The sequence below is a fragment of the Mirounga angustirostris genome, unplaced genomic scaffold (assembly GCF_029215605.1).
Source record: "Mirounga angustirostris isolate CCGP_5_RB_7025 unplaced genomic scaffold, mMirAng1.0.hap1 SCAF_10, whole genome shotgun sequence".
NCBI classification, from domain to species: Eukaryota; Metazoa; Chordata; class Mammalia; order Carnivora; family Phocidae; genus Mirounga; species Mirounga angustirostris.
The window spans coordinates 107931728-107958505 of NW_026991718.1; the positions used below are offsets into that span (position 1 = coordinate 107931728).

Here is a 26778-nt window from a genome sequence, read left to right on the forward strand (position 1 = left end):
CTTTGGGGCCATTATTCAGCCTACACGCTGAATATGGGTATTATATGCAGGACCTGGGTATTAGGACCTGGGTATCTTTGGGGCCATTATTCAGCCTACACGCCTCCCGTGGCACCTCGAACTCCTTGATGTGGTCAAGGTCCCAGACGCCGCCCCCCCATCTTGCACGGCTCTGGGGTGTGTGCAGCTTCTGTCTGGACCGCTCTGCCCTGCAACTTTGCCAACCGCTCTGCCCTGCAACTTTGCCAGCTTCACCTCATCCCCGAGGTCTCAGCCTAGAGGTCGCTTCCTCCAGAAAGCCCCTGGGACCCTACCCATGTCCAGATTAGGTGCCCTTCTGTGTGCTGCCGTAGCATCTGCTTCCCTTGCTAGAACAGTCTCCTGCTGTCCATCTCTTACTGCATCCTGAGGGCAGGGCTGTGCCTGTTCCCTTTGCTGTTAAATCATCATCAATAAGCGCAGATCGCACATGTCAGGCACATGAGAAATGTCTGTGAAATGTGTGCACTTGAACCTGCATAGGAAGGGGACTTTTTTTTTTCATTTTTAAAAATTTAAATTCAATTTAATTAACATATACTGTATTATTAGTTTTAGAGGTAGAATTCAGTGATTCATCGGTTGCATATAATACCCAGTGCTCAGGGGCGCCTGGGTGGCTCAGCCGTTAAGCGTCTGCTAAGCGTCTGCCTTCGGGTCAGGTCATGATCCCAGGGTCCTGGGATCAAGCCCCGCGTCGGGCTCCCTGCTCCGCGGGAAGCCTGCTTCTCCCTCTCTCACTCCCCCTGCTTGTGTTCCCTCTCTCACTGTGTCTCTGTCAAATAAATAAATAAAATCTTTAAAAAAAAAAAAAGGGTACTCACTAGTTATGGGTAATTGTCACTTAAAAAAAAAAAACTTTCTCACCAGTCTGATTCTTTCTTCTTTTCTTTCTTTTCTCTTCTTTCTTTCTTTCTTTCTTTCTTTCTTTCTTTCTTTCTTTCTTTCTTTCTTTCTTTCTTTCTTTCTCTCTCTCTCTCTCTCTCTTTCTTCTTCTTCTTCATTTTGCAGTACATATGTATTCTGATTTTTTTTTTTTTTAAAGTAGCGTGGAGCCCAACACAGGGATTGAACTCACGACCCTGAGATCAAGACCTGAGCTGAGGGGGTTGCCTGGGTGGCGCAGTCCGTTAGGCGTCTGACTCTTCTTGGTTTCTGCTCAGGTTGTGATCTCAGGTTTTGGGATCGAGCCCTATGTCGGGGTCCCTGCTCAGCGTGGAATCTACTTGAGGCTTTCTCTCTCTCTCCCTTTGCCCTTCTTTCCTGCTTGCACAAGCTCTCTCTGTAAAATAAATAAATAAATCTTAAGAAAAGACAAAAACAAAAACCTGAGCTGCAATCAAGAGTTGGTTGCTTAACCCACTGAGCCACCTAGGCACCCCTGGACTCCAATTTTTATGATTTTTTTTTTCCTTTTAGGAAAAATCGAAAAGTTAAAATTAGAATTTAGAGAGAAACAACTGTGTTCTTAGGGTACCACTTTTGGGTACACAGTTGGAGATTGAATTTTCTGAATGAAATTCAGCCCTTCAACTCCCTTCCCCGCACTGATGCCCCCCTTTTTAGGGGGCCTCTTGTATTTATTTTCTGCGACTGCTTTAACAAAGTGCCAAGATTTGCCAGCCTAAAACAACACGAATTTATGATCTTAGGGTTCTTTAGGTCAGTACGTACAGGGTCTCACTGGGCTAAAATCAAGGTGTCAGCAGGGCTGTGTTGTAGAGGACCTAGGGAAAAATTCATTTGCTTGTCCTTGTCAGCTTCTAGAGGCCGCCATGTTCCTTGGATCATGCCCCTCTTCCTTTAGCTTCAAAGCCAGTGACAGCAGCTTGGGTCCTTTTCACATTGTATCACCATCACGCTGGCTTTTCTGCCTCCCTCTTCCATTCTCTTTTCTATCACGGCGAAATGCACATAAAATGTATCAACGTCATCATTTTTAAGTGCACAGTTCTGTGGTGTTACGGACATTCACACTGTTGTCCTAGCAACACCACCATCCATCCACCCACACAAAGCTTCATGTTGCCAAACTAAACCTCTGCTCGTGAGACACTAATTCCCTCTCCTCCCGGGCCTTGGCAACCAGCTTTCTACTTTATGTTTCTATGATGTTGACTACTTTGGAGACTTCCTATTGGTGGAATCATACAGTATTTGTCCTTTGGTTGCTGGCTTATTTCACTTGGCAGAATGTCCTCACGGTTCTTCCATGTTGTCGCACATGTCAGAATCCCCTTCTTTTTTAAGGCTGCATAATATTCCATGGTATGTGTCTACCGTGCATCATTAATCCATCCATCTGTTGATGGACGCTTGAGTGGCTTCCACCTTTTTGGCTTTTGTGATTAATGCTGCTATGGACATGGGTGTATAAGTATCCCTTCAAGATCCTGCTTTCAGTTCTTTTAGGTATATACTCAGAAGTGGAATTGCTGGATCGTCGGGTTGTTCTATTTTTAACTCTTTGAGGAACTGCTGTACATTGTTCACAGTGACTGCACCATTCATTCCCACCAACAGTGCACAAGGGGTCCAATCCTCCCACATCCTCACTGACACTTATTATCTCGTGTCTTTTTGATACCAGCCATTCTAAAAAAAATGAGGTGATATCTCACTGTGGTTTTGACTTGCGTTTCCCTAATGATTCTGATATTGAGCATCTTTTCATGTGCCTGTCGATCATTTGTATGTTTTCTTTGGGAAAATATCTATTCAGGTCCCCTGCCCATTTATTAATTGGACTATTTGGTTTCTTTTGCTCTTGAGTTCTCTGTGTTCCTTATATAATTTGGATATTAACCCTTTACCAGATACATGGTTTGCAAATATTTTCTCCCATTCTGTAGGTGACCTTGCCATCTTGCTGATTGTTTCCTTTGCGGCACAGAAGCTTTTTCATTTTATGTAGTCCCACTTATTTATTTCTACTTTTGTTGCTCACGATTTGGGTGTCATAGTCAAAAAATTGTTGCCAAGACCAATGCCAAGGAACTTTATTTCTGTTTTCTTCCTTAGAGTGTTATGATTTCAGGTCTTATATTTAAGTCTAATTCATTTCAAGTTAATTTTTTTTAAAGTAGTCTCCACACCCAACATGGGAACTGAACTCATGACCTCACGACTTGCATGCTGTACTGGCTGAGCTAGCCAGGTGCCCCTCAAATTAATTTTTGTGATTGGTGTAAGATAGGGTAAGATGTCATTCTTTTGCATTTGAGTTTCCAATTTTTCCAACATTCATCGTAGAGATGGTTCTTCCCGCATTGCATATTCTTGGCTCCCTTGTCAAATATTAATTGTATGTGCATGGGTTTATTTCTGGGCTCTTAATTCTGTTCCATTGGTCTATGTGCCAGCGTCATGCTGTTTTAGTTGCTATAGCTTTGTAGTACATTTTGAAATCATGAAGTGCCTCCAGCTTTGTTCTTTCTCAGGATTGCTTTGGCTATTTGAGTTCTTTTGTTTTTCCATATAAATTTCAGGATTATTTTTTCTGTTTCTGTGAAAAATGCCATTGGAATTCTGATAGTGATTATGTTAATCAAGAGGTGGCTTTGGGTAGTATGGACATCTTAACAATATTCTTCTGATCCATGAACATGGGATATCTTTCCATTTTTTTTTTTTTTCCAATTTCTTTCATCAGTGTCATTTAACTTTCAGTGTACAGATCTATCACACACTTGGTTAATTTATTCCTAAGTATTTTATTTTTTTTATGCTACTGTAAATGGGATTATCTCTTTTTCAGATAGTTTGATGTTAGTGTACAGAAACACAACTGATTTTTGTGTGCTGATTTTGTATGCTGCACCTTTACTGAATTCATTGATTAAGTCTAACCGTTTTTTGGTTGAGTCCTTAGGATTTTTTTTAAGATGTATTTATTTATTTTAGAGAGAGAGAGAGAGCGTGCATGAGTGGGGGGAAAGACAGAGGGAGAGGGAGGGAAGCAGACTCCCCACTGAGTGTGGAGCCCAACGCAGGGCTCCATCGCATGACCCTGAGATCATGACCTGAGCCAAATTAATAGTCGATGTTTAACTGACAGAGCCATCCAGGTGCCCCATGGAGTCCTTAGGATATTCTATATATAAGATCATATTATTGCAAACAGAGACAATTTTACTTCTTCCTTTTTTATTTGAATGTCTTTTATTTATTTTTACTGCCTGATTGCTCTGGCAAGCATTTTCAGTACTGTGTTGAATAGGAGTGGTGAGAGTGGGCAACCTTGTCTTGCTCCTGGTTGCAGAAGAAAAGCTTTCAGTTTTTCACTGTTGAGTATGATGCTAGCTGTGGGCTTGTCATATCTGGCTTCTATTATGTTGAGGTATATTCCTTCTATACCTAATTGGTTGGAGTTTTTGTCATGAAAGGATGTTGAATTTTGTCAAATGCTTTTTTTGCATCTGTCGAGGTGATCACATGTGATTTGCATGTGTGAAACCATCCTTGTATCCCAGGGATAAATCCAACTTGATCATGTTGTATGATCTTTTTCATGTACTGTTGAATTTGGTTTGCTAGTATTTTCTTGAGAATTTTTACATTTACACTCATCAGGTATATCAGCCTGTAGTTTTCTTGTCTGGTAGTATGTTTACCTGGCTATAAGAGGATCAGGGTATCACTGGCCTCATAAAATGAGTTTGGGGGTGTTCCCTCTTCTTTGGTTCTTTGGAAGAGTTTGAGAAGGATTGGGTATTGATTCTTCTTTAAATATTTGGTAGACTTCACCAGTGAAACCATCTGGTCCTGGGCTTTTCTTTTCTTTTCAAAACCTGAGAAGTTTTTGATTACTGATTCAATCTTACTCATTATTGGTCTATTCAGATTTTCTTTTTTGTCATGATTCAGTCTTGGTAGGTTATATGTTTCTAGGAATTTATCCATTTCTTCTAGGTTATCCAATTTATTGGCATATAATTGTTCATAGTAGCCTCTTAAGATCCTTTGTATTTCTTTGGTGTCCGTTGTAATGTCTCCTTTCCATGTCTAATTTTGTTTGAGTTTTTTCTTAGTCTAGCTAGAGGTTTGTCAATTTTGTTTATCTTTTCTAAAAACCAGCTTAGTTTCATTTATCTTTTCTATTGTTTTCTGGTCTCTCATTTATTTCTGCTCTGATCTTTGTTATTTCCTTCCTTCTTCTAATTTTGGGCTTAGTTTATTCTTTTTCTAGTTCCTCAAGTTTGTTTATTTGGGATCTTTCTTTTTCTTAATGTAGGTGTTCATTGCTATAAAGTTCCCTCTTAGAACTGCTTTTGTTGTACCCCATAACTTTTGGTATGTTGTATTTCCGTTTTTGTTTGTTTCCAGATATTTTTTACTTCCATTTTGATTTCCTCTTTGACCATTGGTTGTTCAGGAGTGTGTTGTTCAGTTTCCACATATTCGTGGATTTTTCCAGTTTTCCTCCTACTGTTAATTTCTAGTTTCATACCATTGTGGTTGGAGAAGACACTTGGTATGATTTCAATCTTCTTAAATTATGAAACTTGTTTTGTGTGTAATTTACTTTGAAATGCATCAAAAATAAGATGGATTATTGAATAGATAAAGGAATGTATAGCTGGACAGATGTATGATAAAGAAAGATAGTAAATGTTTTTTTTTTTTTAAGATTTATTTATTTGAGAGAGAGAGAAGAGCATGGAGGAGAGAACACCAGTGGGGGGGAGGGACAGAGGGAGAGGGAGAAGCAGACTCCCCGCTGAGCAAGGAGACCTACACGGGGTTCCATCACGACCCTGGGATCATGATCTGAGCTGAAGGCAGACGCTTAATTGACTGAGCCACCCAGGTGCCCCAGTAAATGTTAGGGGTAGAATAACCATGCATCCCTGGCTGTTCATTGTCTTATTCCTCATCTTTATGTTTGAAAATTCTCATAATAAAATGTTTGAAAAAAATTTGGGTAATGCCATTCCCCAGAGAGAGCCAATCCTTCATTCATTTATATATGGATATACATATGCCAGGGATTCTTAACTGGACATAGTTTAGCCCCCAGGGGACACTAGGTGATGTCCAGAGACATTTTTGATTGTCACGACTGGGTGGTGCTGCTGGCATCCAGTGGGTAGAGGCCAGGGATGATGTTAAATATCCTCCAATGCAGAGGACAGCCCCCACAACAAAGAATGATTTAGCCAAATGTCAATAGTGCTGAGGTTGAGAAACCCTGGCATATATATCTGAGTATCTGAATATATGTATCCATTCATAGAAATGTATACATATGCATATTTGATGCTCACTTATATTTTAAACAAAATTGAACTCATGGTTTTGTAACCTGTGTTTTCACAACGTGTTGTCATTTCCCCAGGTAATTAATTGCCTTTAACATTATCATATTTTAATGGCGATTGTAGATGTGTATGCTGTGATTTATTGCACCCAGCTCTGGGCATTTTTAGGTGGCTGGCTGATCTATAATGTGCCTCAGTGGAATTTGAGTCTTTCCTGTCGGACCCATCTCTTCTGTGTTGTGAAGATCTCTTCAGGGAAGACGCGTTGGTCGCCCTTGGGACCACCTTGGGTGTCAACATTCTTAGTGACTGGAGCACTTGTTCTGGGGTTGTCTAAGGGTTGTCCTCTATCCTTTGGGTGTTTTTTCCCCAGAGGCTGTGACAAGCACAGGCGGCAGTCAGCAGTGTGGTATCTCACTAGCCCTGGGTCAGCGTTGGGCGGCCCACGCTGTGGATCTGGGTTGGGAACAAAGAGCCATGTGCCCCCTCCCCTGGCCCAAATTCTGCTGAGTTCCTGAGGACCCAACTTGATTTGGCCTGTGTCTTTTTTCAAATACAGGTCTCCCCTTCTGATGAAAAGAGAACAGAAGAATGGACTACAGTCACCAAACCTCTCTAGTCCCGTGCGGACAAGATAAATACATCTCCAAGTAAGATTTTTGGCTTTTATTATTTTTATTTTTTTTTTAATTTTTAAATTTTTTAAAAGATTTTTATTTATTTATTCATGAGAGACAGAGAGAGAGAGAGGCAGAGGGAGAAGCAGGCTCCCAAGGAGCAGAGAGCCCGATGTGGGACTTGATCCCAGGACCCTGGGATCATGACCTGAGCCAAAGGCAGACGCTCAACCATCTGAGCCACCCAGGCGCCCCAAGATTTTTGGCTTTTAGTGTTGTGTCCCCAGTGGCCAGTCCCACGTGGATGGAAACCCCTTCTGTCCATGGGTGGCAGGGGCTCCTGTGTGTGGGCAGAAGGGAAGCAGCTGAGTGTGAACGAGTGAGAGCACAGCAAGGTTGGTGCTCTAGATAAAAACATGGCCCCGGAGCCTGGCCACAGACAGCGAAGTAAAGGGGACCTTCAAGACACAGCACCTTTGGGGGTTCAAGAGAGATGGTGTCTTGGAAGGAGGAATTAATGGTGGCTGCCCCCTGAGCTGTCTGTGGTGTCCCCTGAGGGAGTACCCGCTGGGTGGTGTCCCTGTGCTGCTGGGGTTCTGACCAGAATAGGCACAGGTGCCCCCTGAACAGAAAAGGACAGTTTCATTGCTTTATATGCACTAAAATCTCTTGAGCTCAGATTTTTTGCTAATGTGAGCCAAAATGGACTTTTTTAAATGATACGTTTGAGGATATATTTTTATACCCAGCACAGGGCTTTGTTCATACTGAATGCTCTCTATCTGAACTAAATGCTTAACTTATCTGGGACCAGATTGTTTTAATTCCTTTACACATATTTGGCCACATACAGACACGCAGTTGTGTGAACTATGGATCATTCTTATCGATTCATTGAGGGATTTCTCCAGGGACCTCGACTGGCCAGTCATTTTAGATCTCTGTGCTCAAAAGAAAGTACCCAGCAGCTTTTTGTGTTAGGTTATTTGGAGTCACATTTTTCACTAATTCATTTAGGCTTGCATAGAATGACTCCGGTTTTTCTAGGTTTAACTTGTCAGGAGCTTCTTGGACTTTCAAGGCAGCTTTGACCTCTGGTATGGCCCCAAATCGCTCCATTGAATGGCTGCATTCAGAGAGACCAAACTCCACAGCCTCTTGCCTGAGTACAGGCAAAAGCACAGGGCGATGTCTTCAAGCCCCTCCTGTGCAAGTCAAAAAAAATTTTTTAAGTTTATTTATTTAAGTAATCTCTACACCCAACATGGGGCTTGAACTTACGACCCTTGAGATCAAGAGTCACACGCCCCTCCCACTGAGCCAGCCAGGCGCCCCCCAAATTTGTTTTAAATAAACTGAAAGTACTTAAAATAGAATAAAAAGAGAAAAGCTTGTAGAACAGAATATTGCTAGGGCCCAGAATCCCCTCCTGCCCCCTTGTGGTCCCTGCTCCCCAAGGTGAACTGCTATCCTGAATTCTAACATCCATTTTGAACTTTATATAAGTGGAATCATACAATACGTGGCTTTTGGTGTCAGGCTTCTTCTACTCAACATAATATCTGTGAGATTCATCCATGTTGTGTGTGGCTCATTCATGTTCTTGTTGCTACGTAATATTCCACTGTATGACCACAGCTCCCTTTATTCGTCCTCTCCACTGTGGATGGGAGTTTGTAAGTTTTTAAACACACCATAAAGTCATGTCTATCACTCATAAGTCAGTGGGTCCAGACCTGTCCCTTTTGACTTTCTGAAAAGCCTAGAAGTTTCTGAGTCTCATGAAAGCCTGTCGCGATTGTCCTGTTCTAACTCATAGCAGAGGTGAGGGAGAAAAGACAGTGGACAGACACCCAGACTTAGGTGGCTGAAGGCCGGGTTAGAGGTGAGAAAAAAGGGAACCGGTGCATTACAAGTGGCTTCAGCTGAGACTGTCACACCTTTTGTATTTTGCCCTAAGGAATGAACTTCTCCTGCATCTGAAGACCTACAATTTGTACTACGAAGGCCAGAATTTGCAGCTCCGACACCGAGAGGTAAGGAGTCCCCGGGGAAGGACTGTGGGCCAGCCCAGTCTCTCTCCATGTCTCCAGGGTCTCAAGGTCCCTGCCTCTCCTGCCCACCCCGGGAGTGGCCTCCCATTTAGGATGTTAGCGGGAGTCCCTGGAGTTCTTTGGAAGGAGACCCCAGGCTCATTTTGTTCTAAAGAGGATGAGCTTTTCTGTTCCAGAGGCATTCCTGGGAATGGATGTGAGGCTGGGCTAGCATCTGCTTCAGAGGGGGTCCTCTAAAGGGGGATGTTCATGAAATGGCCCTTTCCCATGGTGCTCAAGCAGGCTGCTTCTTCTCGGGCAATTCAGGAAACTTCCCCAGTCTTCTGTGTTTACACATCTGGGCCCACATCTGATTGCTGCAGGAACCGGGCAAGCCGCATCAGCTCTGCCTGGAAATGCTTGGCCCTTCCCCGCAACTGCAGTGGTCTTCCTAGGGTGCCTTGTTGGGATGCGCTTTGCTCTCCATTCGGCTTCCCCCAGCCCGAATCTTAGCTTACTCATCCCGTATCCATTTCCGTAAAGCCTGTTATCAGGTAGATGGTGAGTTTTGTAGGAGCCAGGTAGAGTAATTTATACTCAAGTGTTCTAGACTGATAAGATATGTGTAATACCCTTCTAAACACATTTTCAGGTTATCAGGCCATGGCAATTCAATCCATAGAAACAGATACCAGATGGTATAATTTCAGCTGCGAAGGCAGGCTGGTTGGGGAGAGTATGTGAGATGCAGTGGCTTTTTCTGTGTCCCTCAAACCAGTCCATGTAGGAAAAGTCCTACTTTGCATTAAATCCTGTCCTAAAATCATGCGATATGACAGTAGCTAGAAGGCCCTCTGTACAGCCTATTCTTACATAAAGCCTTTCCCCCCCAAGACCCCCACCTGCCTGCCTGAAAGTTGTTCTACTCCTCTCCTGCTTCTTTTGTTCTCCCCTCCTCTCTGGCGATGATCCTGGGATCCGGGTCAGTTGTTCATTGGACGGGTGTCCTCTTCATCCCTGTGGCTCATCCTGAAGACATGGCCGTGGCCCAGGTCTGACAGCTGTGGGGTTTTCTGAGACTTGAGAAAGAAGGCCTGACCCTTTTAGGCATTGTCCTTAAAGCTTCTAGTGAGTGGCTGGGCCATTCACAAGATTTTGGTCCTTGGACAGCTTTTCTGTGGTGCGTCTTATAGAATAAATTCTCAGAGTGCTCTATGATTAAATAGAGACTCATAATAAATGAGACTCAGTTCTTTGAGACAAAACACACGGGAAGCCCTTAGAAGGGTCTGAGGTTTAACTTGTTAACAGTCAACAACCCTTGAGTATAAATTTGGAATTATCGGAGGATTAATTCACCTCTTGGAGAGCCTCAATGTAGCACCCTAGCTAATTAAAAGCTCTGGGAAGTTCTGCTGGTAAGAAGTCTGATTAACATATCATCTCCCAACTCATGATCACCCAACACCCTTTTTAAGGTAACCTGCGAGAGGAGTTGACCTGTGAGAGGAGCTAGTATTCGGTAGAATAAACTTGGGGAAATGTTACTTTAAATCTCCTTCAACCAGCAGGTCAGATTGCTAAACATATATTATAGGTAAAGACTTCCCGTGGTAGGGGAGGGGAAAGTAGCTAATTCAAGAATCTAGTTCTGGCTTCTGTTAGTAAGGCCCGTCTCAGTTACTCTAAGAGATGTCTTCTTCTTTCTTTAAAGTATAAAAACAAAAAAACCCCATTTTTATCATTTACACACATGTACTTGAGTTTTGAGGCAACTTTTGTGTTGACCTATGAGGTCATCTTCAGGGCGTAGCTTGTGGTGGGGTGTGTCTCGAGGCGGGGGCGCAGGTGTAACTTGGATGCGCCCAGCCAGGGCCCGTCAAGGGCGCTGTCCGCTGTCCCCCAGCGTGTTGCTGGCTTCTGCGGGGTTTTCTGGTCCAGCTCACCGTGCCAATTGCTTTGTGGGCAGGAGGAAGATGAGTTCATCGTGGAGGGGCTGCTGAACATCTCCTGGGGGCTGCGCCGGCCCATCCGTCTGCAGATGCAGGATGACAACGAGCGCATTCGCCCTCCACCATCCTCTTCCTCCTGGCACTCTGGCTGTAACTTGGGGGCTCAGGGGTGAGTGAGGAGAGATGGGACTGTGGCAACCGGGAGTGTCTGGGGGTTCTGTTCTTAAGTGCTCTTGAGCAGACAAATGCCACCTTCTTCCAGCAAGGCTTGACTCCAGCTCCCATTCTCCCCACCTGCACTGCACACCTGTTCTGGGCTTAGGAGGAGGAGGAAGGAGCAGATGTTGGTGTGATGGGGCCACCGTGCCTGTCACATCACTGGGTGAGAGTCAGAGGGGAGAAATGCCAAGGCCTGGTTGCAGTGTGTCCTCCCTCATGGAGAATTCCTGAGTCTCTGAGGGGTATCGCTCGTGACCAGCTGGGCCTAGCCTGCAGATTTCTGATGGGACGCCTGGTGCCCCAGCACTTCCCCATGGGGACCACTCCTCATAGAACGACCCTGCTCTGGAGACACCAAGGGCTCGAACCTTCTCTCCAAAGCTCTCCATGACTTGGGGGAACCTGGAAGAAGGAAAGGAACATCAGGCTGTGTTCAAACCAGTCCCACGAGGTCAGCTAGGGGGCTGCTTCCTTCAGGCCACACCCGGAGCTGGGTGACCGCGTGACAGTCAGCAGTCTGGGAGGCTCCCTCCTCCGGGGTCCCATTGGAAGGTCTGCGAAGCCCATGCCTATTTGTCCCCTCCCTCTGCTACCAGCTGAGTAGCCAAGTGCATGTAGACATGCCCGCTCTCTGCTGGGACTTCCTTCCGGGACTTTGGTTCTTGGTATCAAGTGACTGACTAGCTGTGTTCATCTCGAAACTTGCTCGTGCTGCAAGGCCAGAGTGTGGGTAGCGTGTGCTGACCTCTCAGCCAAAACCACAGTGATGTGTTTTCTGTTTTCAACCAGAACCAAGCCCTCTCTGTTGGACACGCTGGACATTCTGTTAAACTCTGCAGCCAAATCCATCTTTCTCGAAAGTTGGGAGACACCTACACTGTGGCCAAATGCTGATCTGCTTTCTTTCCCAGGGAATTTTAGGAGGGAAGTCCTTGCCCATCCCATCAGACGCTGGAATGTCTGGTCAAGGTTCTCTGGCTTCATCTCCTTGGCTGGTTTCCCGCTCTACTTTGATTTCAGCCCTTTTTTGCCATCTTGGATTTCCTGTGGGCCAAACCCTTTCCACAGCTGCATCCCAACGACGCCCGATTCTGCTCCATTCCGTCCCCTACGTGAGAGAATTTTTAGAATGCCATCTGACTGCGTGATTTTTGGCTGAGCCTGCTAAAGGGTCTTTCACTCGGCTCGCTTGTTTCTTCTCCATTCCCTGCAACATCAAGCTGGTCTTGGTTGGTTCTTGAAACCTGCCAGGGCTCTTGAGAGGGTTGTCAGGAACGGTAATTAAGGTTATCCCCGATGCTGGCTAGAATGAAGTGAACACCTGGGCCACTGGGGTAAGAAGTAGGCTGAGACCAGTTTCTGCTTCCGTGAGGGAGTGGGCCGTGGTCGCTGGGAGCACCAGGCACTCACCACTCCTGAGCAGCTCTGACCAGTTCGAGTCTGGGGTCAAAAGTCCAGAGTTAGACCACAGTGGGAAGTTCTTTCAGATTTTCAGTTTCTATTGTCTTCCCTTAAAACTGTCATCCCTGGACTGTAAGTCCCATCTCTACTGGGTCCCAGGGAGCCCACGCTCTTCTCACTATGGGATGGTCCTAACTGGTTAAGTGTGATTTTCCTTTCTGGTCAAATCTCCTGTTGATTTTGGGTGTGCCTCTCTGAGCTGCTGTCATTATCCTTTGGGGCTTATAGGGGAGTCTTTTGCCAGTTACCCAGGACTCTGCTCAGACTGATTTTGTGGAGTCCAGCTTGGCTGAGCATCCTGTCCGGCAACCCCAAGAACGCTATCATCAGTGGTCCTTCCAACGCTGCTCTGACCTATTACTTCCATTCCTTTAGATACCAGAAGCAATTTCTGAGTTACTCCTCCAACAGGAAAGGATCTGAACTGGAATCTTATCTGGAGAAACAGATGTCCATTATTAGAGCTATCGAACCTGTACATGCTCAGAAACTCAGTGCACACAACGCCCAGATTTTGTCCTTTGGTGTTCTCCATCCTGGGCTTGATGAATTGGGTGCTTGTGTTGCTGCAGATGCTGGGAAAGGGCATCTTCTCCTCCAGAATACCCCCTCCCCACCCTGTGCTCAGCCCTGGAGCGGGGCCAGCTTCACGGGACACTCCACACGGGCCGCCCCCACGGGGGTGTGCTTGTCCCCAGCCTAGCACAGGCCAGGTGCTCCCCTTGCAGGAGAGGGAGGGTCCCCCTGCAGGGGCTGAGCCAGTCTCCCTTTTGTGTTCTGTCTCCCCAGCACCATCCTGAAGCCCCTCACCATGCCCAGCATTCAGATCTCAGAAGTGGATGCCCCGCCCGAGAGTGAGCAGACACCGAGCCCCACAGGTACATACATGTGTGGTGGGAAGTGTCCCGCTCTGGGCTCTCCTATGTGAAGACTGATGTGATCTAGATGCTGTAAATTGAATAAATAAAATTCATGTGGTTCAAGATTCGAAGAGTTTTCAAAGGAGCCTATCAGGAGTTCCCCATTTCATCTACCCACCATAGTGGTTCCCTCCCTAGAGAATACTCGAAAGCATGCTTTCTGAGGTCTTCTAGACAGATACAAGCAAATACACAGCAACATACCTTTATGGTTGGAGGTCATTTCTTTTCTTCCCCTTTTTACATAAGTGGTAGCATTTTGTATATCCCTGTTTCCATTAGTTTGTTTTGAGGACTGTCCCACACAAATCCAGAAAGAACTTCGGCATTCTTACCCAGCTCTGCTGCATTCCATTGTGTGGAGAAATGATAGCTGAATCACTCCTCACTGATGGACATTGAAGTCATTCCAGTCCTTTTGCTGTGACAAACAGCAGTTAGTGGCCCTGGACACGTGTCATTTCACACATTTGTCAGTGTCTGTAGGATTCTTTCTTTCTTTTTTTTTTTTTTTTTAAGATTTTATTTATTTATTTGAGAGAGGGAGAATGAGAGACAGAGAGCACGAGAGGGAAGAGGGTCAGAGGGAGAAGCAGACTCCCCGCCGAGCAGGGAGCCCGATGCGGGACTCGATCCCGGGACTCCAGGATCACGACCTGAGCCGAAGGCAGTCGCTTAACCAACTGAGCCACCCAGGCGCCCTGTAGGATTCTTTCAAGTGGAATTTCTGGGTCTGAGGCTATGTGCATTTGTAATTTTGATAGATACTGTCAGAAGGCAATATCTTGCAAGTCCTTATGTCATGCTTCCGCTGTGCCAAGCACTATTCTAAAGGCTTTGCAGGAATTAATTCAGTAAACCCTCACAACAATCCTGTGATGTGGGTGCTATTATTATGCCCATTTTATAGATGAGGGAACTGAGGCATGGAGGGGTTAATGAAACATAGCAATGGTAGGGCTGGGGTTTGGCCCTGGGAATCTGGCTCTCAAGCCTCTGCTCTGGAATCTTGTCACTGTATTGCTTCTCAGTAAATTATACCATATGTTTCTCCCCCCGGCAGGAAATACTGTTTTGATGAAACGTATTTCGGGGGAGGCGGCAGCGGGTACCGTAGCCTTGGCCACAAAGAGGGTGCTGTGTGCAAACCGCCACATCCCCGGGCCAGGCAGACAGAGCTCGTCTCCCCCTCCCCTCTTAGACTCCAGGGGCCTCAAGCCCCTGCAGGAAGACACGCCACAGCTGATGCGCACGCGCAGTGATGTTGGCGTGCGTCGCCGTGGCAACGTGAGGACACCCAGTGACCAGAGGCGAATCAGACGCCACCGCTTCTCCATCAATGGCCATTTCTACAACCACAAGGTAGAGAGGACGGGGGGTAGGGGGCAGGGGTTATTCCCGAGCGAATAAGGCCTCTTCTTGGGCGGCGGCCACCTCCAGGCTACAGACAAGTGGGAAGCCAAGTATTTGCCGTGCTGTCTTTGGGTCCTGGGTGGCCTGCAGGCTCTGCCGGCTCTGGGAGGGATGAGGGGCCCCAGATCGGGAGCCCCGCCTAGAGGGCTGGGTGAGATGACACCACGAACATCAGAGCCGAACCCCCTCCCCGGGAAGTCCACACGTTACCCTCTTCCTACACCGGCTGCTGCGTGGTCTCACTTTCCTGTGAGCTGGGTGCTGCCCCCGGAAGCAGGGCTGCGGGACGCAAATCAGGGGGCGTCCGTGCACTACCCCCCCCCCCCCACCGCTAGCTGACCCTCCTTCCCTCCCGCTGCCTGGCCCGAATCCAGCCCCAGAAGCAAGTGCATCACGGGAGAGGGGTCCGAGACCTTGCGTTGAAGTCACAGTGGAAGGGGCCTTGTGCGCGTTTTCCCTGGAGAGAGGGCCTTCCTTATCTGGGCCCACCCCCTCCCCCACCCTGCCACTTGCCCAGCTCAGACCCCACCAGCCTCCCGTGGGGACCGTGGGTGGGAGACGAGCTCCCGAGTCAGGCACAGCCCAGGGCTGCCTTGTTGACGTCAAAGCCACGGTCTGCCAAGCTGCTGGGGGCGGGGGGGCTCTCAGAGTGCACGGGGTGAGTGCCCTTTGTCACTGTGCCCTTTACCCCAGGTCACGGGGCTGGGGGACACCTGGGTTTTAGGGCCCAGTTCTTGTCCCCACGGCCACCGTGAGCCGGACCCCTCTATTGACAGACATCGGTGTTCACGCCAGCCTATGGCTCGGTCACCAACGTCCGCATCAACAGCACCATGACCACCCCACAGGTCCTGAAGCTGCTGCTCAACAAATTCAAGGCAAGTTCCCACGCGGGCTGGCCCCGGAGTGGGAAGGGGGACCGTAGAGGGTGTGCAGTAAGCGGGGGGGGGGGGGGGGCGCGCTGGGCCGCGGGGCTCGGGGTCTTCCGACCCTGTGACATCAGCATCCCCTGGGAGCTTTAGCAAAGCAGCTTCCCAGGCCCCAGCCCTGAATCAGACCTGCTGAATCTGAAGCCCGAAGGCCAGGGAACCCGCTCAGCAACTGGCAGGCAATTTTGGTGCCGCTGAATTCTGAGGAGCCCCGGCCCTCAGACCCCGGGCCCCAGGCACAGACCTCAGACCCCAGGCACAGACTGACTTTGGAACACATTTGGGGAACCTACTCTGAAAAATGAACTTCAATACGCGTGTAAGTTCTAGTGCACGAGTCCTTAAAGTTCCATTACTCTGTAGGTTTCCCACAATCCCTTTATAAGAAGTCTTTTGGAGACAGGGATCCCTATTTTTCACTGGGGCCAGTGTCAGCTGGTGGCCTCTGGGTTCAAATCCCCAGCCATCACCCGCTGATTGGAGGAGCCGAGCTAGTGACTTAAGCTCCCTGTGCTTCTGCTTTGTCTTCTGTAAAATGAGGGTTCACAGGACCCCCCATTAAGGGACTGACGGGAGTATGAGATGAGTTAACATGTGCAGAGTGTGTGGCATGGTGCTTGTCAGGGTGCAAGAAATGTTAGTCCTTCTTATGGACTGTTACTGATAAAGTTACCTGCCTGCCCCCTCTCCTCATCCCCTCTGAGAGCTGGAGAGAAAGAACTCCCCCTCAGAAGCGCCGAACATCCATTGAGCTTTGCAGCGTCCAGGAAGGAATGGCTCAGAGTTGGGATATGTAAATATGTGCTTTCTTCAAGCATCTCTTGTTTCTGATTCAGATCGAGAATTCCGCAGAGGAGTTTGCTTTGTATGTGGTCCATACCAGCGGTGGTAAGTCTGAAAAACACAGTGTACTTGAAAATGTTTACTTCACTCAAAACGGCACGTGTAAAAACAAGACCTCTGCCTCATTTGCTTGTTGTTTGGCCTTTGGAAACTTCCAAACGTTGATTGCCTCCGAGGCTGGTGGGGTCACTGGCTGAGTCCACTGGGAAATGCCGTATGTGGCCTAGAACCTAACTGCTTATTTAAAAGGCAACCGGATTTTCTCGAGAGGTAGATAAAACCAATTCCTCCAACATAGCATCTTCCAAAGAATTTGGAGGATGGTCATTTTGTCAGGGAGAGCGGGGAGGGAATGGTTGCTTTGAACCAGAACTGTTGATTCACAGTTCAGTCTCCTGACTTACTTGGCCACATCTTCTGAGGTGCCCTAACCCCGAGCTGGCCACTACTTATGGGGAGAAAGGCCTCAGGGCCAAACTCAGGGCTGTTCCTTGCTGGGTGTGGTTCCAGAGAAACAGAAGCTGAAGAACACCGATTACCCTCTGGTTGCCCGAATCCTCCAGGGACCGTGTGAGCAAGTCTCCAAAGTGTTTCTTATGGAGAAGGACCAGGTGGAGGAAGTCACCTACGACGTGAGTCCCCTTTCTGTTGGGCGGTCTCTCCTCAGGAGGGCAGAGATTTGGTTGGGTTACCTGCAGCTGGGGTACAGCTTGACTTTCTGGCTAAGGACCATGTCCCATTTTGTTGCCATTCCTCAATAACAGGTTTTCTTCTTTTTTTTTAAATTAAATTAAATTAAATTAAAATCTTATTTTTTATTATTTTTTAATTTAAAAAATTTAAAAAAAATTTTAAATTTAACTATTTTATTTTTATTTATTTTAATTAATTTACTTTTTATTTTAAAATTTATTTTATTTTTAAACTTTATTTCATTTTTAATAAAAAAATTAAAAAATTTTTTAAATGTTTTTCTTAATTTTTTTTTTAAATACCAGGTTTTCTTGAAGCAGGAATGGTCATGAGGCAGGGAGAATGAACGCAGAGGCTAGGCAGAGGGTATCCCCTGGGGGGAGTTATTGGGGGGAATGCTCAGGCACAAAATGGTTTACATAGAGTAAATGTCTTCAATCTTTCTAGGGTACTGTATGGGCTGAGAAGTTTCTGCAGACCTCTCTTAGCAACTTCAAGCTGTTTGCAGTGATTTTACCTTATCTTACCTGTTAGTCAGCTTTTGCTACGGTAACAAACATCTCCAAATCCTAGCTGCTTACAACAGCAAACGTGCACTTTCTTGCTCAGGACGCTGCAGGCTGGTAGTTGCAGCTCTGCTCCAGGTTGGGGGTTGAGTGCAGGTGTGCATTGCATGTCTCATTCAGAGACCCAGGCATGAGGGGTGGTGGCTCCCTGGGGTACACGTCCCATGGCAGATCCCAGGAGTGCAAGACACCAGGCCAAACCTCGTAAGCTCATCGGAAGCCTGCACTCAAATGTACCTTATAGTGTGTCCACACACATTCCATTGACCAAAGCAAGTCATAAATATAATAGCGCCTCCACATTAATAGGCTTTTCCCATGGAAAAGAGTTGATTGAGTAGGGTGAGGATTCTTGTGGAGGAGGGGGGACAGCTGTTAAACTTCAGTTCACCTGGGGGCCACCCTCACCCCACACAGCCTCTCCGGAGCAAGTTCTCATTTGGATGCCCGCTTGAGACTCCAGATGCAAGGCATCATCCTGAGCCATGGTTCCCTAAATCCGCTTAGGGGAGAACAGAGAGGTTTATTGAATATTGTGGGTTCAGGTGTTCTCTGCATCACTGCATCCAGAGAGAGTGCTTTTCCACGTTTGATAATCACCTTGTCGTGCACTGGACACATGGGACAAGAGATGAGAAGTTCTGAGATATGTGTCACGGATAGGGAGTGATCTTCACCGCAAACTCTATGGCGGCCTTGAGAAGAACGAGGCTTGGCTATTGCTTTTAACAAAATCCTGGATCAGTGCAGAAATAGGTTTCCCCGTGCTTTCGTGCCTTACATGAGAGAGGCACCAAAAGGAATTGGAATATGGTTGGGAAGGGGGCGTGCATGCACCCCAGACTGACTTCTTCCTCTCCAGGTGGCCCAGTACATAAAGTTTGAGATGCCTGTCCTAAAAAGCTTCATCCAGAAGCTCCAAGAGGAAGAAGATCGGGAAGTGAAGAAGCTGATGCGCAAGTACGCGCGGCCCCAGGGCGGCTGGTTGGGCTTCTCCCGGGGCCTCAGGGAGCCGGCTCTCTGTTCGGGTGTCTCCCAGGGACTATGCTGAGCGGCTGTGTGGGCCTGGGTGCCGTGGACCTTCTTCCGGGGGCTTCCCGTGACAAATGTGGATGGGGACACGAAGCTTAAGTGTGTTGGTCTCTTTGTTTCCTATGTCAGCTTCTCATTTTGATGTGGGACATCAAAATGTTCCGGGGATTTCAGGAAGGCTGTCTTCGCAGTGGAAAGTAGTCTAAGCAACCTACCTCTGAAATCCTTTCCTCCTACCCTTCTCCCTTCTTTAACATTTCTCTTCTGGAAATTACAGTTGGCTTGAAACGTCCAGTAAAGCCTCTCTCTGGCGAGGATTTTTTTTTTTTTAATTTATGATTGAAGTGTAGCTGACATACAGTGTTATACTTGTTTCAGGCGTCTGGCATAGCGATCCAACAATTCTATACATTATTCAGTGCTCACCATGATAAGCGTAGTCCCCATCTGTCACCATCCAATGTTATTACAGTTTACTGACTGTATTCCCGACGCTCCACTTTTCATCCCTGTGACTTTTTATTTTATAACTGGAAGTTTGTACCTCCTAATCCCCTTCATCTATTTCACCCTATTTCGTTAGGGAGAATTTTATGATTTTTTTTTTTTTTTTTTTTTTTTTTTGCCGTGTTTAGTTATAAAGTGGACTGCTTTGCTTGGATACAGCCGAACGATTGATTGATTTCTGCCCCTGGGGAATAGCACCAATGCTCCATTTGCTTTGGCAATGATGATCGCTAGTATGAAAGCAGTTGACATTTACTGAACACTTGAAATGCGCCCAACTTTAAAGAGAGCTTGTGCCGGGCGGTGCAAAGCCCTGGCCATCAGGAGTGGCCCCCTGAGCCCCGCACAGAGGTTCGCACTGCAGCTTCTGCGCTGGCTCAGTTCGGGGAAGGGGTGGAGACCGGCCCTCGTCAAGCCGTGCACCCCCACGCTTGGGAGTTGCTCTGGTCTGTTCTGCAACATGCGGGGACTGCTATTAGCTCGAACCATATGAAGCTGCCGTTTTTGTAGGCTCCTCACGATGGTCAAAGAACGGCAATTTCAGATGGTCCAGCCCCGGTGAGGATCCCGCGCTACTGTGTCGTGGTGCCTTGGGCACAGTAAGCGCTCGGTTCATGCAGTCCTTCCTGGTGGTGCTGTCTGTTTCGCCCTCCGGTCCTTCTTTGGCCAGAGTTTCTAACGGTCGTCAAATCGTCTAGTTTGGATTGGGTCTGCTCAGTTCCTCTCCTCCGGGTGTGGAAATGAACACAGGCTGGGCCAGTGGTGGCTGACGGCTGGGCCAGTGATAGAAACAAAGGCACCGACAGGTGGCCCCTGGGACCCGGGCGGTGGGGGAAGATCAAGAGGAGGCATATGTTGTTTTCTGCGGCCCATCGTAGCTCTTCCTGTCCTCAGGTACACGGTGCTCCGGCTAATGATCCGGCAGAGGCTGGAGGAGATGGCCGAGACCCCAGCAACAATCTGAGCCACATGAGGGAGGGGATCCAGACACCACAGGGGCTGCCGCTGACACGAGAAGACGCACAGGAAGCTGGGCACCTTCCTTCCATGGAAACGTGTACATACAGACCTCTCCAGTTCCCGCCGAGAGCCACCATCTGTTGCCCGGAGCAGAATGGAGAAGCCCGCAGACAACTCCCCATCCCTGGATCCCCATGCTCCACTCCTTTCTTTTACTCACAAGGACTTCTGAATTTTGTTATGAGGACCCAAAATGTGTGTGTGTGCACGCACATGAGCACATGCATGCACATGGAAGCGTGTGTGCTCACATGGTACATATCCACGTGCCTACCTGATATTCACATGGAACTGAATTCCAAGCCACCAGCACCAGCGCCATGGGGCTTGCAGGTGCGCTGCTCGAGGGCAGGAACGTCAGGGGAGTCGCCAGTCTGAGGGGTTGAAGTTGATGTCTTCCCTCAAGGGCCAGGGAGCAGCCACACGTTTGGAAGGGAAGGGGACTCCGCAAGCTCTCCATTTGGGGTATTTATATATTGGTGGAGAGTCTCCCTGTACATCTAGAAGGACCGGGCATTGGAAATTAACAAACTAGCAGCCCCATGCCCTTGGGGAAGGTCGGATGGAAAGAGAAAGATAAACCATCTGTGGGGTAGATGCAATAAGCCCACAAGTTTTTACACTGGAAACTCTGATTGTTTAAAATAACAAGGACGTATGTGATGATCTATGTGGATTCTGCCTCTGTCCTCACCTCCATGGCCATGTCTAGGAGACAGGAGAGGAGCCTGATGTTTCACTCAGCATGCCAACCCCATGCCATGGAAGCCAACCCCAACTCTTCGGTGCCTCCTTGAGTTGAAGGAAGGGTCTCATGGGTTTATACATGTCCGACTGGCTAGTGTGGCCCGGGCCTGACCTTGTCCTGGGGTGGTGGCCAGAGTTTCCCTCTTTAGAGAACCGTAGAAGCTCCTTGCAGAAGTGACAGATGCCTGGGAGGCCAGCCCATTTCCCATCATCAAGGCCTCTCCTGCACTTGGTGCTGAGGCCACGTGTTTGAGGTCAAGGCTTTCTCCTTTCCAACCACAGGATTCTTTCAAGTTGCCCTTCCCTTATGCATGGAGTTGGGCTCCAAGTATGAGGAGGACCCTTCTGCTGACCGAGTGTGGGGCTCAGGGAAGCTCTTTAGGCTTCCCTGTGAAGGTGCATAGGGAGGGTGGAGCTTCTCTTTCAGCTTCTCTGAGCAGCCACCTGGGTGATCTTTAGAACAGACCCCAATGGGGGGAAAGGATGGGACAGTCTGTCCCCTGTGGCTCTGTCAGGAAGACCGCTGGGTAGCTGGGCACCCGTGTGGCTGATACAGTTTGAAGAAGGACGGATGCTTGGAGCAGGGTGCCTGGCTCTGGAGATCAACCAAGCAGGGCCTGGAGCTCCTAACAGCAGGTGTCTCAGCCTTGTTGAGGGAGGGTCTGCCCATCTCTTCACCTCCTCTCCAAGAAAGGTTTGGGGAGCCGGGCAGTTGGTGGAAGGAGGGCCACTGGCCGGTGTCCGCAAGGAAGATGGATGTTTGCAGCGGAGCCGTTCCTGCCCCCTCCTGCCCCCTCCTGCCTCCTGTTCCCCTCTGTGGCTTCCGTGGCCTCTTTAGAGGGCTCACAGCTGTGGTCTTATTGTTGACTTTCACAAAGATGGCGTGCTGCCACCTGGCATTTTGCCGGGGGTCTCTTAGCAAGGCGACCTCCTCTTCGGGGACAGTGCCACCAGCCCTATGGGGCATGGACTGGAAATCCGGAGGCTTTAGTCTCAATCATACACCTCGGTGGGCCGCTGCAAAATGCACAGAAAAGCCGGGGGCAGGGGGAGAGGCTTCCTTTGTTACAGATGGGAAAGAGCGGGTTTGTGAATGCAAACACACTTCCTGAGTTTTGCATTTGAGAAGATGACTTAAGAAACTTCTCTTCCAGCTACTTTTATTTTGAATGTTCAAAGCCTGTGTTGACCCCAGCAATTCCCCTTGGTGGGCTAGGCAGAAAAATTTCCACAGAGCAAATTACTAACCACTAACTTTTGTTGGACAGCTATTTCTCGTTTATAAAAGTTCTCTTTGATTTGCACTAGCACTACGATAGTTTAAATATGGAAATGTTGCAAAACGTTAGGTTTGCCAGCTTCCTTTCTGAGAAAGTGATACTAAGGTAGACCTGGCTTCTTAAAGATTGTTGCGGGGCGGGGAGGTCAGGGTAGAAGTCAGGGGAAATCGCATCTTACAGGATACATTCCACTTACCACGGACCGTACTTTTCCATTTTGGCCCACCCTGTTTAGAGATCGTTTCTCACATCCTAATAGCCCGATCAGGAATTTTGGAAAGGTCCTTTGAAATAGCAGTGCCTGAAACAGAGACACTTCTCCGAAGTGTGGAGCCGGATTTTCTCACTGGTATCACATGGCTTTGCAGCTTTGAATTCCTCTACTGATTTGTGTGGGTTTATGTAATTGCGTGCAATGAACCTGAAATCATGTGAAGAACAAAAGGCCAATTTATAGGTTTTTTTCCTAACTTGTGAAAAGCAGGATAGCCACATCTGGCTTTCTTTTTCTAGGGGTTTGTGTTACAAGGTGATCAAATGAAGGAAAAGCCTGAGTCCATCTGGCTGGGAAGGGGGTCCGTTCCCCCAGGTGATGGTGGAATTAAGCACAAGGTCACATTTTCAGTGATCACATGAGTGGGCCGGTGATGAGTTAAATGGGGGGGCGGTATCTTGGGGAGGGACTGAGAAGCACAAACAGCAGGCTTGCCTGTGCGGGCTGGTGAGGAATGTGTGCACTGGGCTCCAGGCTGATGGACTTGAATTCTAAGTGAGGTTGAGTAAGGGAGGAGCTCAGATTAGCTATCCACCTGCAAGAAAAACGCCGGGCCCAAAAGCTGAGGTTTTGGTCTGAGATTTCAAGGAGAAATATTTGCACCCTTCCCTCCTCCCTACCAGAAAGAAAACAATACTCTCTCCTGCAGACAGATAAAGGCATTTTAACACCACTGTAGATAAGACTTTGAAATAAAATGACACACACACAAATCTGTTCTCTGATGCAAAACATCTTGGCACAAATTCTTTTCTGCAGGGTTGGGTGGTTATTTCGGAGTGTCAGGAGCAAAGAGGAGCGATGGGTCCCAGTAGGGCAAGAAACTCTCTTAAGAAAAGCTCTCTCCCTCCCCCACCACCAAAAAAACCCGCCAAGCTCCATAGCATGGAGAATATGGTGTCATAGACATATTGCCAAGAGAGAAATTTTCTATGAGCGAGGGAATTTCAGGGTCTTGGGGCCAAACCATGATGTGGGGGCTGAGATAGCAAGCAGGAGAGGTCGCCAGCATCCTTGAGACCACAGTACACATTTTTGAGTTGCTACTTAAGTTGTTTGACACAAAGTCTTGCTTGAGTCAGGTGAGATGAGAAATGATCTCCGAGAGAGAGGCAGAGATACAGATGAACGTGGCACCCCCTTCTTTCAGGCAGAACTGAAAGCGTTTACCCTGCCACGGGAGGTTACAGTGCCCCCTGTGTTTGAACCAAGCACAAGATGTGGACAAGCTGGGAAGGGAAAGCCTCAGTTTGCCCTTGGAGCCTTTCCTGCTTCCCAGGCTGATGACTTCTGGTGTGTTACTGCTAGTGTTTCTTCAGGGTTTCCCCACTTGTGTTAGCTTTGTGAAGTATTCTTTCATTCATCATAACTTGCCTTCAACAATGGTACATGACCTGGTCCAATGTTTGGTTCTGAACTTGTAAACGGACACATCTAGGTATCATAACATAATTTGACAAGGCCTCAGGAGGGAGCCATAAATGTCTGTAACATTTTGATAAGTTTTAATGCACCCAACTTAGATCGTGTTGAAATAAAGCACTTTTCAAAGAGAAGTCCTTCTGTGGATGGGTCTGTGTGTGGTGCGCTGGGCGGGGAGCCCTGCCTCATGGGAGGGCCGGGGATGGGAATGCGAAGGCGCATCCAGGAAATAAGGTGATTTTCTTCCCTAATAGTTTATGGTTTGAATGCGCTCAGGCTTGGCTTTAATATTCCAAATAGGAAGTGAAATGAGAACGTCCCCTAGGAGTCTCGAGTTCAGGTCCCGCTGGAGCCAAAAGTTGCAGTGGAAAGAGCTGGGAACTACCATTTGATGAGGTTGGATTTTGTCCTGACTCTACCCCAAGCCTGTTTTGATCCTGGGGCCAATTCGTGGAACTTTTTGCTAGGACTTGGTTTCCCCATCTCTAAAATGGCCAAGCCACCCTGTAGGGGTATGGAGACCTGGGCTTGCCTCTGTTGGAGACAGCTCCCTGGGGGTTGCCAAATGTAAGACCCCAGATGAGGGCCCAAGTACCACCCTATGGTGTGGGGCCAATGTGATGGTTGATTCTGTGTCAACTTGGCTAGGCCATGGTGCCCAGATATTTGGCCAAACACTAGTCTAGAAGTCGGTTCTGAAGGTGTTTTTTTAGATGAGATTAACATTTACATCAGTAGACTTTGAATAAAGCAGATTGCCTTCCATAATGTGGGTGGGCCTCATCCAATCAGTTGAAAGCCTTAAAACAAAAATAGTACCTCCCCTGAGGGAGAGAGAATTCTGCCTCCAGATTGCCTTTGGACTTGAGCTGCAACACTGGCTCCTTCTTCCCTGGGTCTCCAGACTGCCAGCCCATCCTGCAGATTTTGGACTTGCTACTCCCCAATTGCATGAGCCAATTCCTTAAAATAAATCTCTATGTATACATGTTCTGTTGGTTCCGTTTTTCTGGAGAACTCTAACACAGAGGGGTTATATGGTTGGTTCACAACATTTGAATATGTGATTGATAATTATCTTCCTAAGAGCATAAATAGTGACCAACATAATTTGGCCTCTAAAAAAGCTAACAACTGAGGTAAGATTGTTATCAATGCCCCCGGATGATACTTATATGTTTCTTTTATTTTTTTAAAATTAAAAAAAAAAATTTTTTTTTTAATTCATTTAAGAGAGACAGAGAGAGGCAGCGAGAGCATGAGCGGGGGGGGGAGGGGCAGAGGGAGAGGGAGAAGCAGGCCCCCCGCTGAGCAGGGAGCCCGACATGGGGCTTGATCCCAGGATCCCGAGATCATGACCTGAGCTGAAGGCAGACGCTTAACCGACTGAGCCACCCAGGCGCCCTTATATGTTTCTTTTAAAAGAGAGAGAGAGGGATGCCTGGGTGGCTCAGTGGGTTAAGCATCCAACTCTTGATTTCAGGTCCAGTCATGATCTCAGTGTCCTGGGATCAACAACCCCCATGTTGAGCCCCACACTGGGCTCCATGCTCAGCGGGGAGTCTGCTTGGGATTCTCTCTCCCGCTCTCCCTCTGCCCCTCCCCCCATTCATGCTCTCTCTCTCTCTCTCTCTAAAATACATAAAATCTTGTAAAAAAATCAAAAAAGAGAGAAAAAGATTTGGATGAATCAATGCTCCCCTTAAGTGTTGTTTTGATTTTTTATATTTAGAGTTTTCACTTCTAGCAGTAGCTTTTTAGTTGCTAAATTAACTAAGCTGAGTGCAACAGATGAACAGACAGTTAAAAACACTTCCAAGGCGGTGAGGTTTTCGTACTGTTCAGACGGTGCATGTAGGTGACAAAGACAAAAGACAAACAGTCTGTCTGGGGTCCCACCAACACCCCAAATCAGGCAGTAAGCCTTACAGAAGTTAGAGTGCTGAAAATTACCCAGCAAATACTAATAACCTTCTCCCCAAGGAGCCAGCAGTTCTTGGCTTTCTTTATGGAAACAGATTTTATGAAATAATCTGGTTTTGTCTATTTTAGGTAATGAAGCTAGTACTGAATGGAGTTTGCTGTGAGCACAAGACTGAGCTGTGAAGTTTTGAATACATTTGAATAGGTTTTGCTTAGAAAATTGAACTTGGGTAAAATCGACATTGCTCTTTTCATTTTAAAACTATGCAAAATAAAAATGATTACTTATGATTTAAGGGGCGGCTGGGTGGCTCAGTTGGTTAAGCATCTAACTCTTGATCTCAGCTCAGGTCTTGATATCAGGGTCGTGAATTTGAGCCCCACGTTGGGCTCCACGCCGGGCATGAAGCCTACTTAAAAAAAAAATGATTACTTATGATTTAAATATATACTTCAGTTAAATTTAGAAGCTTTAAAACCATGGGCGCATTGGTAGGGACTGTAAGTTCTGGTTTGCTCAGGAGAGTTTCAGTTTATACCTGTCATTCCATTGTAATTATCAAAAGCAGCCCCTATTTCTCTCAAAATATCCCAGTGTGGTTGATTAATATGGTCACTCTGCACATTG

The 26778-nt window shown here is 47.3% G+C and overlaps 1 protein-coding gene across 3 annotated transcripts in view; it reads left to right on the top strand.

Annotated features, from left to right (window-relative positions):
* RASSF2 (Ras association domain family member 2) overlaps positions 1 to 24230 on the top strand; it is a 40460-nt gene extending 16230 nt beyond the window's left edge. For all 3 annotated transcript variants that reach the window (XM_045870244.3, XM_054506547.2, XM_045870243.3), the window contains 10 exons: positions 6859 to 6949; positions 8877 to 8952; positions 10919 to 11070; positions 13371 to 13459; positions 14703 to 14863; positions 15691 to 15792; positions 16680 to 16731; positions 17197 to 17318; positions 18808 to 18905; positions 20379 to 24230. In XM_045870244.3, the coding sequence (XP_045726200.1) occupies positions 6891 to 6949; positions 8877 to 8952; positions 10919 to 11070; positions 13371 to 13459; positions 14703 to 14863; positions 15691 to 15792; positions 16680 to 16731; positions 17197 to 17318; positions 18808 to 18905; positions 20379 to 20448 (981 nt within the window). In that variant the 5' untranslated portion in view covers positions 6859 to 6890 and the 3' untranslated portion in view covers positions 20449 to 24230. The remainder of the gene's footprint in view (positions 1 to 6858; positions 6950 to 8876; positions 8953 to 10918; positions 11071 to 13370; positions 13460 to 14702; positions 14864 to 15690; positions 15793 to 16679; positions 16732 to 17196; positions 17319 to 18807; positions 18906 to 20378) is intronic.
* The last annotated feature ends 2548 nt before the right edge of the window (positions 24231 to 26778 follow it).